Below are 17,037 nucleotides of genomic sequence, written 5' to 3'. Positions count from 1 at the left end.
AATGCACCCAACACCTACACACTATTAAGGCAGCTATTATGCAGGTTGAACATACACTCAGCCTATTGGTTCAGTAAGTACGTAGCGCTGCTTATGTCACTAGTGAATTGATAGGCTGCGTTCTCGTGAATATTGACTCATTCCACAATATGGTTGCCTCAGTATAAGACATTTACAGTTTAAATGATGTGACGAAGACCCATCCTTTGCTATAAGGATAATTTCCTTGCACATCCTGAGTCAACAGGAACCCAGTGATTGTATGTTGTAATCCTGGAAGCGGGAGGTCTCCATAAAATACACATCTCCTGGGGCTCAGGCCAGGATTTCCGACCATCCATTCAAAGCCAAAATCTCTAGTATTTATTGGAGATCATTTTACTATGGTCTATTGTTAGACATGATGTGACATCACTCTCTCCCATCCGTATGGGACTAGTGTATCCAGCTATATCTCTCCGACCTCTGTATCTTTTGTATTTTATTTGTCTGAAGTCTGTCAGGAAAAGCAGCTTCCCTGTAGAAATCTCAGACGTCCTGGCTTACCTGCGTTGTGGTTCTCTGCACTACCACTTCCCGGTTAAAGGCCTGGTCGCAGTCGTTTTATGTCCTTTCTAGGTTTTTCTCTTTTAAGCCAAAAATAAGACCTAGAATTTACGCAAACGTTCAAATTAAGTAAATAATTTAATAGGCTTAATCATTAGAACCAGAAGGGGCCTGAATTTTTAATATGCAGAGCAAGTCTCCTGCTCCCAAACATGTTGCAGTTAGCAGCGATAGCATCTCCATAAATTAATTAGATTAATAATATCTAGCATGACCCCTGCCCACAACCCACTTTTTTTTTTTAAATATATAAGCCACTGCTGCAGTGCACTGTGGGAAGAAGCATTTGTTGCCGTGACCTATATGCATCGGCCGCCCACATCCACGCTGTAACTTGGTTGAGGTCTCTGGGGTTACGATAAGGAGGAAGTTGTATCCCGGTCACATCCTGTGTGAGATGCTCTATGATTCTGTTCTCCTTGGCATTTACAAGTGATGACAAGTCTGTGCCACCCATGTTAATTATGGCTTTGGGAATGAAACTTCCCGACGATCCTGTGCCCTTACAGTAGGAAATGAATCTCTGCGCTGTAAGATGTGCTGACGTACCTGATACAGGTACTCAGGTGACACGCTCTCTCTCTGCCCGAACTTGCTCTCTTTCAGGTGCTGATGAGACAGCATAAAAATCCAGAGCGGAGCTGGATAAAAATAGCTCCCCACTGACAGCTTATTATAGCAATCTCAGAATGGACATGACACAAATAGATCTCAGTGGACGCCTGCCATCTATTATATTCGTGTGCCGAGCACATACTACAGCCTTGTGCAGCATGACGTCATCCGCTTAGAGAGGCCTGCATAAAGAATATTGTATGCATTTAATGTATTTAAATCTAAGATACTGTCAGCGTTGTAAAAATAAAATGTCACTGCATTGGGGCTTACAGCAGTCAGGTCTGACTTGCAGCAAATTGTTGAGGTCGAATTCTTCTATATACCCACATGCATTTGTTTAGTGCAGTAAATGCCCACCAGTGGGTATATGAGGCCTGAGGTAGAAACCACCTATTGAAGCTGTATAGAAAATTGTTGCTGGTCTGGGTTCGTTGGAACCCAGAGGATGATCTGTTGAAATGTGTTTTGGTTCAGAAATTGAGATGAAGTCTAATTCTAAGAGCAAGTGACTCCAGCACGTGGGGTACCTTTATCCCTGAAATAAAATCTCAATACTAATAACTCTATTATTAGAAACCATAATATACTCCATGTTTCTATTGAATCTATAAGAATTTTCATGAGGGGTGATAGACCCGAGCTGTTGTATAATTAGGAGGACTGCATGCCAGAGCACTGAGAGATCTGTGAGGCACGTGTGTGGCCTGGGACATACTGAGCTGCCACTATAGAAATACTGAGAGGAGTGGGGGGTGTTGCCTGATGAGTTTATCTCTCCCCCCCCCACACACACACACACACACACACACACACACACACACACACACACACACGCACTCAAACCTTTGTTATAAGGAAGTTCTATGGAATATAGATGTTACCACTTCCTTATATTGTGTGTTAGTGGAAGATGGGGCTTTGTTAGACATCAGTTGCTATACTACCCACAATGTTGCAGTGCCCACTTCATTTGGCTGCCGAAACACCGGATATCTGCCCAGCAGGGCACCTTTAGTGTAGTCCAGCTGATGGACACATGATGCCATCATCCAACAGTAGTAGATGAACTGCCTTTTTGGACTCCTATGCTCTATGGGGTTGAGGCCCACTTTAATTGACCAATGCCTGTGGTTGGTGTATTCGGATGTTGGGCTTCAAATCATGTGCATATGCATTTTGGTCCGATAACACTTTGGGCATCCAAATCGCCTCCGTTATCTACCATGCTCATCTTGGTGTCAATTCAGGACAAGTGTCCTACTGCTAATATTTTAAAGCGGTTGTCCACTTTTTGGACACCTCCTGTCTGTCCTACTGAAGGCAGTCCTTGCACAGCAAGAGAACTCTGTCCAACCAATATAATTCAGTAGCTCATATAGAATGATTGGACACTAGCTGGCATCACATAAGCAATACAATCTCGGTTTGGGAAATAACTGGGTATGGATCGCTGCTTATTTGGTATGTAAGGGAGACAGAACATTAAGAAGGGAGGATTGTTCAGGAGTAGACCACTGCTTTAAGATTATCCCACCGTCCCATATGCCTTTGTGTCTATAGGAAATGTCACCTTCTGGCTGAGAATAATACAGCTATACTAATATTTTGTTTTTATATCCATATTATGTATATTTTTCATTGATGGCACTAATATGGTTTTTGATTTGAATGTGATCTTCCTTCTTGTTGCAGATCATCTCCGGGGAAGACGCCCAGCTGTTGTCCAAGATGAGGAATGTACATTTACTTGTTTCCTGTTTGTTAACTGTAAGTGACTAGTTTTATATCTCCAACAATCCTAACCCCACCGGTCACGCTGTGTAGTGTGTAAGCATTCTTCCTACAGAACTGCGTGTATTCAGGTCAAGGGCTTGTGGATGTCCTTTGTCTCATGACAGAAGATTGTTTAGTAAATAGAAGTCTGGACCTGGAGTAGATTCTCCCATCAGTGTTGTGAAAGGCTGTTCACACACCCTATAACTGTGCCGTGTAAACTACAATTACTGCGCTGCCAAAGCAAGACACTGAGACACGTCACAGGAAATGCAGAACAGCTGTCTCTCTTCCTATCAACTTTTAAATCCATATTTAATTGATAAAAAGCATTTTCATATTACATCCCTGGGCCTCCATACTGAGGGTAAATGGAACCTTTGTAAAGTGAGATGTAGGGCTGCAAATCAATGCTCCAAGTTTTCAGGCAATACAGATGGATATAAAGTTGCATTTCAGTCATTTTATTTAGCTTACTGCTGTGATTAGCAGAAGATGTCTGGGAAACTAGTGGTTGTTTTTAAACTGCCCATATCTGCAATTATGTGGATCGGTAATTATGGACCAAACTGTCTCCCAATCACTGCATGTGTGCACTCTGTGTCCAGCAATCCAAGTGTTTTATACAATGTACAGCCATTGTAAATAAACCACTCTATATACAAGAAATTACTTCTGGGAAATGCCATGTAAATAAGCACTCCTGTCACACAGAAGCTGCACAGAAGTTTTGAGGGGTTTTCTTTTGGTATGTGAAAGTATTTCAACATTTGAACATAGACACTGTCATCGGTTCCTTTTGGCATCTTGTAGTGAAGTGTGAGCACCTATCTGTACTCAAGCTGGGTGCAGAGACGTCATTTTTGGGGAAAGACTCTTAGAATCCAGGCTCAGTCTGCACAGATGTAGGAATCTGGCAGGGATGGGAGAGATCAATGAGCAGTACTCTGTATGACGCCCCTGATGGATGATGTGCAGGGAGAGGAGTCTCTGCAGCTGCCTCTGACAGGCAGAGGGCGCCCAGCGTGAAGGGAGCCGTGTCCTTGAGTCTGCGGTGTAGTCAGGTGTGCGCACAGCCCAGTGACAGTCTGTACTCTCCTCCGATGTCCTTTTACAATTCTGTACAGTGAAGAGGAGAAAAACTGCAGAATGTCTATTTTCTGCAGAGTTCTACAACATTCTGCTGACGTTCTATGTACAACGCAGATCCGTTAGATGCCTGGTCAAGATATTCCAGTACGCTTAATAAAAATCTGATCCTAACTGGGTTATAATTGGGATAACTAACTGTGCCTGAACATTGCTGTGTATAACTAAATTCAAGTGGAATCAAAAGTTTAGTATTGGATGGGGTCCAGATAAAAGGCAGAATTTGACTTGGATGAATCGGGGTCCTGAAGCTTTTATTGGCTGGAGGGCTTAGATACTGCAAAAAACGAAAACGTTCTGTTCTGTATAAATATGTTGCTTAAATTTTACACAGAATATCTGCAGATTAGAAAAAAAACAAACAGTGAAAGTAATCCCTAGGACTAGATATTAATTTATAGTTATTGAAGCTGCACATGGTTTGGTATGAGTGGACCTTAAGGTCACAGAGTTACCGACTTATCTGGAGATCTATAGTTTAATCTAGTCCCTTGGCAGATTGAAGTATTTTGCAAAGAAATAATAACTAGGAAACCTTATTAATTGAATCCATTACTCTTGGAAATGATGCCCATTTTAAAAAAACTCCATCCATGTAAATAAGTTTTACTGGATCTCTGATCCACTGACTGGGGAAGCCGGTGTTCCTATGCGTTGTGTGGTCTGTGCTCCTCACATTGAATTACAAGTGTTCTGTATATTTATAAGGCACCACAAAAATCTGCAGCTTTTCCTGAATGGCCCACGGGTCCTTTTTACATAAAGAGTTCATCTCTGAAATGCTATCAGTTTTGTGAAGCCGTATTATTTGATAGCCGATCTATGGAAAGATGGCCTGCTTTAAGAAGCCTCTTGCTGTAGTAAAAGGCCTGGTGATCAAGGTATGTGGACTGCAGAGAACAGATGGAGGCCCCACTGATTGTTACTGATAAGTAAACGGATAGGATTGTCTTGTGGCACAAGGAATGGGACCTCTGGGGGAAATGCTGTAATCTGACACTGCTGCAGAAATGCTGCTCACCCATTTAGATAGAACTGCTCTCTTGTCTCTTTCACCAGTCCTTATTAAATTTCCTTACTTTTTTATTATTTAAACCTTTTTTTTATTTTTTTTTATTGAAGTTTAAGATTAGAAAATACAAACAAAACAAGTAACAATTCTCCCCTCCCCCAAGAAAAAGAACAAAGAAAACCACATTCCTAAGGTACAACAATACAATAGAACATCAAAGACAAAAGATAGACTGATGGAAAAGACAGAACAGTGTATAGGCGAAAGCAGACACCAGAGATAGGCCAGGCGCACTTTGTTTAATAGTCCAGCACAAGCTGTGTCCTTAGGTTTTTGTTTACGCTGTTGTTCACCTTTCTAATGTGCTGTGTGATGTTCTGCAGGCGCTATAGGGATCAATCAGATGCAAGTTCCTCTCTTGTGTACCGGCCTGATCAGGGTTATTATACGATTGGTTGCTGTGGGTGGCTTATTGTACTGCAGTTTTGTACCTATTTTAATAATCGCTTGATTTTAGACTGGTTTATACACAGTACGGTGTAATTTAATACAGGATGCAGAGTATGGCAATTTATATCTCTTGAGGTTTTGTGACTTTGTTGCTTAGATGTCAGGTCGCTTTATTTAATGCTGGACATTATCCAAAGATCTTCTAATAGGAATTCTTTTTTCAGGATGATTTTTCTGCCTTGTGCCGCTTATATTTCTCCGACACATTAATACATGAATTCTAAAAATTAATTTCCAAAGTCTGATGTGTGAGAGAGACGTGTATGAAAGAAATACCAGACTCTCTCTCTCCTCGGATTCTGTGTCTGTAAATAGAGCATGTAAATTGCTGCACGTCCGACCAGCTCTTATCTCCGTTTACACTCTGTGTGGTCCTCCCGGGGTTACTCTGCGGCCAGAATCTGATGGGTAATGCAGAAATAAAGGGCTTTTGGGCCACTCTGTACCACAAATGTATTACTGTGCAGTGTAATATCTGCAGTGATGTCAATTACCCAATATGGCGGAGAGGCGATGGCGGCAGGTGCACCAGATCTGGCTGTTGCCGGATATATAAAGCCATTCAATTCACCTTCCAGTCCTGTAACTGTCTAATAACGAATGTAGTTTATAGAGAGATCTCCACCATGTTGTGGAAGAATGTTTGAAATTAAATGGATTGTGGAACGACGTGACGGACCATGGCGACTGTACCAGTAACGGCTGCTTGGGTCTGTCGGGATGTAAATGGGTTAAGCATTCTGCTTCAGTACAGTATGTTTCCACCTCTGTCAGATCGCTGCCTCCTGTCCAATGTTCTGTGTTCTAATTAACAAAGTTCACCTAGAGCTGTGGGAGATTTATCTTCTCTCCAAGCAGGTTCTATAAATAAGACAGAGGCAGGATACAAGACAATCTCTGTTCAGTACATGCAGACCGCAGTTCTAACTCCGCAGTACAGGGACTGCAGTCATTCCTGAAGTGTAACTGCATTATGAATCCTGCAAGTGTACATACACTCGATCAGTTATAAATGAATGTGACTGTATCTGTTATAAATCCGTTTCCATTACGTACGTCTGTCACAGGCACACGGTAGAGGCGGACATATTGTGAGTTGACCTAATATATAAGAATGCTGCCTATTCATTTGTTGAGGTCTCGTGATGTCACTGAGGGGCAGAGTGATGTCACTGGCCTCCAGCGATTAGATAGGCTGTATCTTCACTACAGCTACCCCCGGACCAACATTGTTGTGTGACAAGATCATTTAGCTTATGAGTCACCTTACCTTTGCAGTCTGGCTGGGCCAAGATGCAAAATGTATACTTAACCTCATGTGTCAATCTCCCATTGTCCCATAGATTGTAAGCTTGTGATCAGGGCCTTCTCACCTCTTTGTCTGTTTTGCCCAGTTTGTTTATTAGTTTATTACGTTTGTCCCCAATTGTAAAGCGCTACGGAATATGTTGGCGCTATATAAATAAATGATGATGATGATCTTCAGTGGAGTCAGATTAATGAATTTATGGGCTGAATGTTCTAAACTTCAAAAACTAGTGTAATTTTTGAACAACACAGCTGATGTTGGACTGGCCCGATTACCATATAACATGATCTTCTTTTTCTTCTGTAGCTTCAGATCTTGGAAGGACTCTGCCAGGAGTGTGGTAAAGCGGAGTACTTGGACGATGAAGGGCAGTGTATACACTGTAGAAGATGTCCTGCAGGACAGGAGCCAGATGGGGTAAGGCCCTCTGATATCAAATAGGCCTCTCCGTTTTATCAACCTAAGTGTACTGCACAGCAGTATATATTTGTACTATGTATTCATATGTTCATTTGCATTGGTCAGATCTGTGGCTTCGGGTCGGGTGCTGGCGTCGGCTGCCGCGTCTGTGCACCAGGGTCCTTTTCCAGTCGTCTAGACATGTCCCCATGTATTCTGCACACCCAGTGCAACAAGCGCAAGAGGATACAACGCACTGCCGGGACGCGCAGCACGGATGCTATGTGTGGAGACTGCCTGACGGGGTATGTGCCAAAAGCCGCTTAACTTGGCTTAATGTCCAAAATGACCGCGTGGTTATTGAATCTATTGTGGTATCTCTCACCAGGTTTTTCCCGCTGGTGTCCAATAGCGTCAGCACCTGTATCGCATGCTGGCTGGCTCCCCCAGACACGGCAGGGTGTGAAGGTACGTTCTCATAATATATCCTCCTTTCTGCATTATGATGTCCATGTCCCATATTAAGGTTTCAGACGATGGTAATAAGGACTTATCCATAGGGTTCATGGGGCCCATTATATTCAGGAATTGACCTTATTAAAGGTGAAATCTCTCTAGATTCTGCTGAATCAGTGATGTATGATAAATATGTTGTGTAAGGTGGATCCAGGAAGATCTGTTTCCTGTACACACTCGTTATTACGTGTTGTGTATACCAAGAAGGAAAACTTCCAACACCCTAATTTAAATATCCAACTTCCCTCTTTGCTTTTACTGCCTGAAACTTAAAGACCTTGAGTACAATTTAAAGTGTATTTCCTTAAACATTATTTAATTAAGTTGTGAAATCTGATCGAGGAAATCGAAACAACGAGAGGTGTGTGTGTGTGTGTGTGTGTGTGTGTGTGTGTGTGTGTGTGTGTGTGTGTGTGTAACATTTTTTTTTAAACTTGTATCTACAATTCATTTCTGCACCCCCTGTTCTCTCCAGGTCAGAGGACATTAAGAGGTCGTTCTCCAAGAACGCTGGAGGCTGCAATTAAACCAGACCCCAATTCATCCCTGAACAGCACACGTAAGGGGGTGCAGGAGGACTCTGGGACGCAATACGCGGTATTGGCTATTGTTCCGGTATTCTGCATGATGGGTCTAACCGGCATCTTCTTGTGTAACCTGCTGAAGAAGAAGGGGTACCACTGCACGGCTCAGAAGGAGCTGGATGAAGAGGCCTGTCCAGAAAAGGAGGGTGAGATCCCCGTAACCTTTAATCTCAGCTGGTTAGAATTGGTTTATACCAGATACCGCAATTATAATACTGTAATGTAGGAATAATTGCCATACCTTGCTGGGTATAAGAATGCCGACATAGGGAGCAAGAAACAAGGAGTGTTAAATTCCCTGGGTGGGTCGATGGCTCAGAACAACGTAGACCTATTATAATGAACCTTAGTGTACACAACTTCTCCTCTAAACTTCTTCCCATTCCATTTCACTTCATCACCTTGTTATACTTGTCCGGCTGATGAGCATCTTTGGATAAGTGTAAAAATGGATCGGTTTAATATTGGTGAAATGTATTACTTATACATTTGTCATCATCCAGTTTATTATAAATACTCTCGAGATATTACTAGGTTGTTGCTTTCTGGCCAAGCCCGAATATTTTGTAAAAACTTAGGAAATTAATACAGAGACTACAGATGATAATAGGTGTGACAATTTCCTATCTTTCTTAAATGATCTTGTGACCATTTTGTGACCACTTTATTCCTAGAACCTGTATGTGGGTCTCCTCCACTGAAAATCTTGCAGAATGATGATCCAATATTCTGATCTCACTCTCTGCTTTCTATTTAATTGACAAGCTGCTAAGAGTCGGGTGACGGTATTGACGTTACCTCGGAGCAACTGATATAACCATTGAGGCATTTTGACCTAATTAATGAATGGTGTCTGCAGTAACGCTGCTTGTAGAGACCTCCACGGTTGGATGTTGCTATGGAGATTGAATTGTTTTTATCTCCGAAGCTTTTACCTACTTAGATTAACAAGTCCCCATAGACATAAAATATCTCTCACTGCTCGTATATCTATGTAAAGCAAAGGACTCTCCCTTAAAGGGTTGGAAGAAGTTGTGGTCTGGACATCCGGACAGCTGATCTCCAATTTAAAACCCAGTGTGGGTGGGAAAAATTCCTCAGATCAACTTGTATGAGTTTGATACAGTTGAGCATGAGAGGGGATAAGAGGCTATTTAGATACACCCCATCTTGCTCATTAGAGCAAAATATCTGTAGAGTGGTTTATCGAACATGAATGTCGGGGGAACGTTCTATCTAGATTAGTGATGGGTGCGCTCAAATATTTAATCAAACAATACTAACAAACCGTCTTCTCTAGCAGATCTTATAAGCCAATGTCTCTTACACAAATAGTTAATTTTGCTGTATATTTATGCCCAGGTATCAACCCCTCCGACATGTTAGAGGAGAATGGAAATGAAGACACAATTGGAGTCCTTGTTCGTCTTATTACAGAAAAGAAAGGTCAGTCCTCTTTATTCAGATTATACAGGGTTATATAATGTATTGTGACCCATAGCAACCAATCGGAGATTGCATTTAATCTATTTAATGCAGGTCTGACTAATAAATATAGACCTCCTGGTAAAAATTGGGAAAGTTTTAGGCCACCCCTTCCTATATGATCAGGCATCTCACCATTTTGGCCAGGCTATGCCACAGCCCCAAATTCAGGTGATGTCCCCTTTTGCAGCAGATATCTGGGCTATTGCACTAACAATGGTATTGTTTTGGGAGGGGGGGGTCATATATGGTGACTAAGGCTTCCAGCATATTTGTGATGCAGTATATTATATTGGCCTAATACTGGGTTTTACACCAAATATTACTTCAGCTTAATGTCCTTAAGTGCAGAAAAGGTAGTTTGTGCCCAGATTATGTTTTTGTCAGTGACTGAGCACATCTGCCAGTGGTACCTATTCCTGCATGTGAACATTGGCTGGTTATTTTGTTATCCACCCTCTCTGACCATTGTTTCCTTGGGGTGAGCGGATAGATCAGCGTTCCTAGGCTATATGCAGTGGGAGAGTTGATGCCCTGGTGAGGTCACAAGATTGCAAATATGATTTTCCTCTCTTCTGTCATCAGAAAATGCTGTTGCTTTGGAAGAATTGCTGAAGGACTATCAGAACAAACAGATCTCCACAATAGGAAACAAGTCACCCCAAAGGTGAGTGCTACATCAGATAAAACTGTAACTGGTTCAGGAGATAAGGAAGAACTGCTTTAAACTAGATGGCGGATTAGTGGAAACTGGTTTTATGAAATATCCAGTGGGGTAAATGGAGATCTAGAGACAAAAACAAGCCTCCCTTTTTCGCTTTCAACACAAGCAGCATTGAGGGTTTGGGTTCTGGAGTCGGTGGGCAAACTTTCTGGTGCTTTTACTGAAAGTGTGATCTATTGGGGGAGAATTCCCAGAAAAAAAAGATTTAAACGTTCGTAAAAGTTTGGTTTATTATTCTTATTGGGTGGAGATGGACTGGATTGAGGAGAGAATCTGTAATAGTTTATAAATCTTGTTTACTGTTACTAGGGGCATAATTAGAAATGACCTTGTCACACCCATCCTCTGAAATGTGACCCTCCCATATCCTAACAAGCAGCCCACTAATTACAGTTATAAAAGCCCAAGTGCCTAAGTTGTATATGAATTCCTGAGGTGAAGATAGATGCTTCTTTGGTGACCAGGGATATCAGGGAGGGACGTGGATAACAATATCCTGCACTATGGCAGTGGTTCCCAAGCGATCTCACAGGGGTGCCGCAGCCAGGGCTGTTGGTAACCAAGGAGAGGGACTACTTGATAATTATTTTGGCTTGGGGGTGCCTTGAAAAAATTATGGAGATCCTAAGGGTGCCTTGAACAGAGAAAGTTTGGGATCTACTGCACTATGTTATTCATGTTGCGTCATAACTCAACCATTGCACAGAATAACAAATTGCATGATTCTATACAGTGTCCTGGGCTTCCTATAGTTCTGGGCTGAGTAGCTGTCTCATGAGTTCCTCGGACTATGATTTAGAACTTTTATTGATTGGTGATGTGTATAGTACGTTGAGAGATTGTGACCCCACTCTGCTTCCATTGCTCAGTAGGCTGCACCTCCTCCCCCAGATGCCAAACCTCTGCAAACACCAGCACCACCTGCACACTGTCCAGGGCCTTGCTTCCCGCTCTGGAACATGTTGCACCCGTTGCAGTCAGAAGAAATGGCCGCAGGTCCTCGCATCTCCGCAACCTGCCACAGTTCCTGCTGCTGTTACCAAAACAGTCAGAACTGGGACCAAAGCAGCCAGAGTTGGAGAGATCACCATACTTTCTGTGGGCAGGTAAGTGTCTCTTGTAGGCCCAAAGTGGGGGAGGGAAGAACTAGTGATAACTGCATCCAAGTTAAAGTGACCAATCATTTGCTGGCTATTCATATCTGTTTCTTAAAGGCTTTCCTCAAGATTTTGAGAATGTTAAAATATTTTTTGATGTGAAAGTATGCTGTAAACTGTTGCCATTTATTATCTTTACCATACTTAAATTTTGTTTAAGGCTGCAGTAATACGAATTAATACATTTTACTAAGGTACCCCTCGCCCTATTGTGGAGCTGCTCCGTGCAGCTGCTTTTTCTGGGGCTTCTCTTTTCCTATTAAACCCACAGTGTTTAACATTGCTGAATAAAATTGATTTGCAGGTTTCTGTATTTCTAAACCAGCAGAGCTATTGGAAAAATTATGCAATGTAGCAGCCACCGGGGTTCCAGCTATGGACAGCTTAGTAAAAATATTCAATGTAGGTGGTAGTGCAGCTTTAAATGTGACACATTTTAGCAAGGACAATTTAGAATTTGAACTTAAAGCTGTCTGTCTGCTCAGTAACATTCCCAGAAGAAATTTGAAAAGTAGGTGTGACATCTTGCATGCTGACAGCATGTGATTGGTTGCTCAGTACCAGTCAAATCACCTGGTGTTTATTCCAGACGTGTTTGTGGTTAGAAAGGTCTTCTACTTTGCTTGCTGTATTTTCCATTTTGTACTACTGTTTAATAGGTTTTTGTAGCCTATCCATTCTCTAGGAACCAGTTCTTTATGCTTCAGTAATGTCACTTGTTCCTAATGAATTGATTGCCTGCATTCTCATTAACAAATCTTTAACAGATTTGTCATATATTGTCCAAGCGTTAGGATTATCTGAACCACTCTGATCATCCATGTGTTGTTTTTTTTCCCCCATAATTATCTGATTTTCCCGATTCCATAACTTGGTCATTGTTTCATCTCCAGGTTCCGTGTGGCTCGGATTCCAGAACAAAAGCCAAACCCCCCAGAGGTGAAAGCCATTTCTGAGCTTGGTGGTGGGAACGCCCAAGGTCTTCCCCAGAATGATGCGTCTGAACAGCGGGTTCTGCTGTCCAATACAGTGAGAGCCAAGAATCGGAGTCTAGAAGACACTAGCAAGTTGGAGGTAATGTCTGAGCATATGGTATAACTTAATGCAAACGGTGCCTTGCAGAGTATGCTGAGACTTGTAGTTCTGCAGCAGATGAAGTCTGGTTGCCTTCAGTATGTTAAAGTAGAACTAGGACTTTGCACAAAAATACCTGTCCCCATGTTGTGAATGAACCAATATTCATGATAATTTAGACCATTACCAGTGACATCACTTAATCATTAGGCACATGGCACATAAGTGTTTGTGACTTGTGCCCAGTTTATGCTGCTGGTGCCTACTGGCATGGATCTTAAAAATAGCGTCTTTACGTCCATCTGCTGGGCGGTACGCATCTTGGGTCTGGCTTAATTGAGCGTAAAATTATGCCCATTTTGTGGTCAGCTCTGCATCATTCCCTTGGTGTCTTTTCTCAGTGAGGTCACTAGTTCCCAGTGAACGGATTTTCTGAATGTTGGCTCAGTCCATCTCCATAGTGCGTAGGTGACTGACGTACTGTAAAGTGCATCTCCTCATGAATGTTTTATTCCTTTAATAAAATGTGCTTTAAGGAAGATTCCTCAGCGGCCGTCCTGCGGGACGCCCACACATTTATTAAAATACTGCAAGATTTATGCGGCGATGTCATTGTCTGCCCGAGTATCCACATACAGAGTGGCTTCCAGGCCTTTTATGCCTGTATCAATTAACCAATATATATTATAATAAATGAATTTAAAAAAAATGACCTCTGTCTTTCGGCCTGTGGTGTTCCTGTTGCCTGTAAATCAGGGACTGTAGGAGGACACTGGCTGATTATGTTTGTGTAGGATAATATTGCAGAAGCGCTTTTTGCGTGATGTACTGTAAAATAAAAAGGAGACTGCCCGTAGAGAAGAGCTTTCGTTAGGCTAGAATATATTGTAACTTAACTCCATTTAGGACAAATACTGGGCTGGGTTCTATTTAACATTGGGGCACCAGCCTTCACCCTGAAACCCTGACTATATTGTGCAACCTTCTATTTGAATTCAGTATCTACCACAAAACTTGAGGTTCTGTCGGCTATACACAGCAGACAAACAAAGTACCTTATGCCTCCGTGATATCACTGCTTCCTAGTGAATTGATTTGGTGCATTCTCAGGACTATTGAGACTTCTAAGGGATAGGCTGCTCCACTGTGTGTAGGTGACAAGTCTACATTAAGGCCTTGTGTGTAACAGTCTTAGTATTTGACCTAAATCCCGTAGGATTTGATGCATCCTTGGTGAAAGGCATCTGATCTAACCTGTGATGTTGCAGGAATTTTGCAAAATTTCTGGTGATTCCAGTGAGTCACTTTAGCGTCAGTCCGGTGATGACGCTTGTTCTGTTTCACGTGTAGATTGAAGGGTGGGACGTTTGAGTCACGTCTTCTGGAACATGCTTCAGGTAGAAAGAATTATCAAACGTTGTGTAAACCAGTTCTCCTGCAGATTAACACACCTTTTGTCTTGTTAAACAGGAATAGGTTTATGTTGATTATAATACATTGCTACAAGGCTCAGCACATTGCCTTTTTGTGTTTTTAATGCTAATGTAAATGACACTGAAGTGACCTTGCTGGTTCCTAATGAAATCACAAACCTGAGTAGTCACTTTCTAACTCTGGCCTCTCTCTCTCTCTCTTCCCCCAGGACGTTATCTGACTCCCCTCCTTGCCACAACAGCCGTTCACCTGCACAAATCCAAGCTGTGGTGGTTTGGTCCTCCTGCCGGTCCAAGGAGGACTAACAAGGAAGCACAATGTGAAGTATGGCGCCGACCTGTCTGTCCAGCACTACATTGCACTGCATTTTAAACCTCTTCTTATTCCACAATAATCCCAGAAAACTTCATGTTCGATACAGATGCGAGTCGGGGATTTCTGCCAGACAAATGCGTCGGAAAGTGTTGTTCTAAGGCCGTGCTTCAATTTTTCATGGAAAAGAGGCCGTTCATAATAGTGACAGTGTGAGGACATCCCATAAGGGACTAATCGGATGCTGCAAACCGGGCTCTCTGGAACTGGAGCAGGGTGAAGAAAATTGCTTCATATTTCGATGGGGGGTTCGGTGTACTTCCTCCATCCTCAAACTCTACAAACCAACGTTGCTGCTACTATTGTTTTTAATTTATATGCACATTGCCTTTTTGTGTTTTTAATGCTAATGTAAATGACACTAGGCCAGCCTGCACATTTACATGGCTGGGATGTATATAACAGATTCAGCTAAATTTGTTTACACTAAATGGGTTTAAACATGGGCAGTTTTAGGCTTCCTGTAGCTTTCTGGCAGGTGGGGGACTACAAGTACCAGAATGTCCTGCCAACCAGAGGCTGAGCCTTGTAGTTCTGTTAAGCTCTGAGAGCCACATACTGTCTAGTTGTAAACTACAGCGTGGAAGCTACAGGTTGGTTAAATGATAGTAAGATCATAAAGGTACAAGCTTTATCATTCAAATAAAGTATAAAAATTAGTATTACAGTAGACAGAAAGTGTTCATATAGGCACTCGGGTTTCATTGACAAATACATATGTAAAAGGTTTTTTTTGTTCTCAACATGAGAGAAAATAAGACTTACAATTACATGTGCTTTCTGGAAACAAGTTTTATTCTGTAGTAATTACATGGCTATAGATTCTTGGCGATATCTACTAATTAAACCACAGCAGGAGGCCGCTTTTGGGTCAGTGGAATAGGCGTTTTAACTTTTATAGCTGTCATTTTATTTGAATTGACCAGAGTAGGTGCTCCGAAAACGGTCGGCTTTTAATTGACTGTATTTAATGTCAAGTAGCCTCCAAATTGGTCTAGTAGCCAATAGACATGAGTATAAGTGCTGCCAGTCCCTGTAATCTCGTAATCCCAAAGTCCAGAAGCTGTTGAAACTTTTGCATACATATTTGTCCACTTACCCAATCCTTCGTATGGTTGAGCAGTATTTGAGCTGCGACACCTTCTTGGGGTTCAGAGTATGGACACTGTCTATCTTGTAAACACATAACGTTAGATCTAGTCAAAGCAAAGAAGTATAATAAAGTATACCGGCTGTCTGCACACGGCTGAGGCCGCCATTTGGTGGGCTGTATGAGACTGCTTTCAATCAATTTAATAAGAACGAGTGACCCCCCCATGAGGCATCTATTTAGGGGAACACCTCGCTAATCCTTAGCTAAATGGGCTTTATTAGTTTAGTCAACAAAATGGCTGCTTCCGCTGTGCATAAGATGCAGGCACTCGCTAAATGAGTCTGACACTGCAATGGAGAATGCAAGATGTCTGAGCCAAAGGAATAATGTGAATTTAAATAAACTGATGATTTATTTTCACTTGAAAAATGAGGATGTGGCACATGTTTAGCTATGCAGATTTTATGACCGGCCATTTGTGTTTTGTTTGAATGAGGGAAGCGGCAGACAAATGTCTTTGTAATGTTACCACCTCTGGCGTTTGTCCAGCCATGCCCCCTGGCACCTGGTAAACTGCGATCCTAGGCCTGCTATTAGTCTGTTTGGCCGACCTTGTCCTCGGACTCCTTGTCTCCATGTGTGAACTGAAAGCATTTAGAAGCAGATGGAACATAATGTCCGGCATGTAGGGGGGGCACAAAAAGCTCTGACAGCAGCGTAATGCGACACTTACCATTATATGGGAGAAGTTCTCTGGGTGTGAAGGATGGCTGATGTTCTGACCTTCTTTGTGTGTTCCTAATATGACGTGTGTCCAGGGCCGGATTAACCCGAGGTCTAACTGGGCTATAGCCCAGGGGCCTCGGGCATCCAGGGGGCCCTTCAAAGTCCTCAGCAGCATTATTGATCGGGGCGGGGGCGCCCCCAGCCCGATCTATGCTGCTGAGCACTGTCACTGTAGTCCTCCGTCCCCGGCGCTCAGTAATCTGCTTACTGAGGAGATCTCGCGAGTGAACTCTCGCGAGATCTCCTCAGTAAGGAGCTTACAGCGCGCCGGGGACGGAGGACTGGACTGACAGGTAAGCGCTTGGGGAGGGGGGGGGGGGTGCCCTCACGGGGGGCGGCGGGTGGCTCACATTGGGGGCCTCACGGGGGAATGGAGGCGCCCTTAGCCCAGGGGCCTCCATTCCCTTAATCTGTGCGTGTGTCAGAAACCTAATGC

General features: G+C 42.7%; 1 protein-coding gene across 1 annotated transcript in view; it reads left to right on the top strand.

The window, feature by feature from the left end:
- RELT (RELT TNF receptor) overlaps positions 1-16,752 on the top strand; it is a 28,356-nt gene extending 11,604 nt beyond the window's left edge. The window contains exons 3-12 of the mRNA XM_075197656.1: positions 2,917-2,991; positions 7,284-7,394; positions 7,503-7,681; positions 7,765-7,844; positions 8,368-8,622; positions 9,839-9,922; positions 10,547-10,628; positions 11,555-11,791; positions 12,736-12,916; positions 14,559-16,752. Of these exons, the coding sequence (XP_075053757.1) occupies positions 2,917-2,991; positions 7,284-7,394; positions 7,503-7,681; positions 7,765-7,844; positions 8,368-8,622; positions 9,839-9,922; positions 10,547-10,628; positions 11,555-11,791; positions 12,736-12,916; positions 14,559-14,570 (1,296 nt within the window). The 3' untranslated portion in view covers positions 14,571-16,752. The remainder of the gene's footprint in view (positions 1-2,916; positions 2,992-7,283; positions 7,395-7,502; positions 7,682-7,764; positions 7,845-8,367; positions 8,623-9,838; positions 9,923-10,546; positions 10,629-11,554; positions 11,792-12,735; positions 12,917-14,558) is intronic.
- The last annotated feature ends 285 nt before the right edge of the window (positions 16,753-17,037 follow it).

This window comes from Mixophyes fleayi, chromosome 2, assembly GCF_038048845.1.
Source record: "Mixophyes fleayi isolate aMixFle1 chromosome 2, aMixFle1.hap1, whole genome shotgun sequence".
Lineage (NCBI taxonomy): Eukaryota > Metazoa > Chordata > Amphibia > Anura > Limnodynastidae > Mixophyes > Mixophyes fleayi.
Note: the sequence above shows the minus strand (reverse complement) of the source record. Positions and strands in the feature narration are given on the sequence as shown.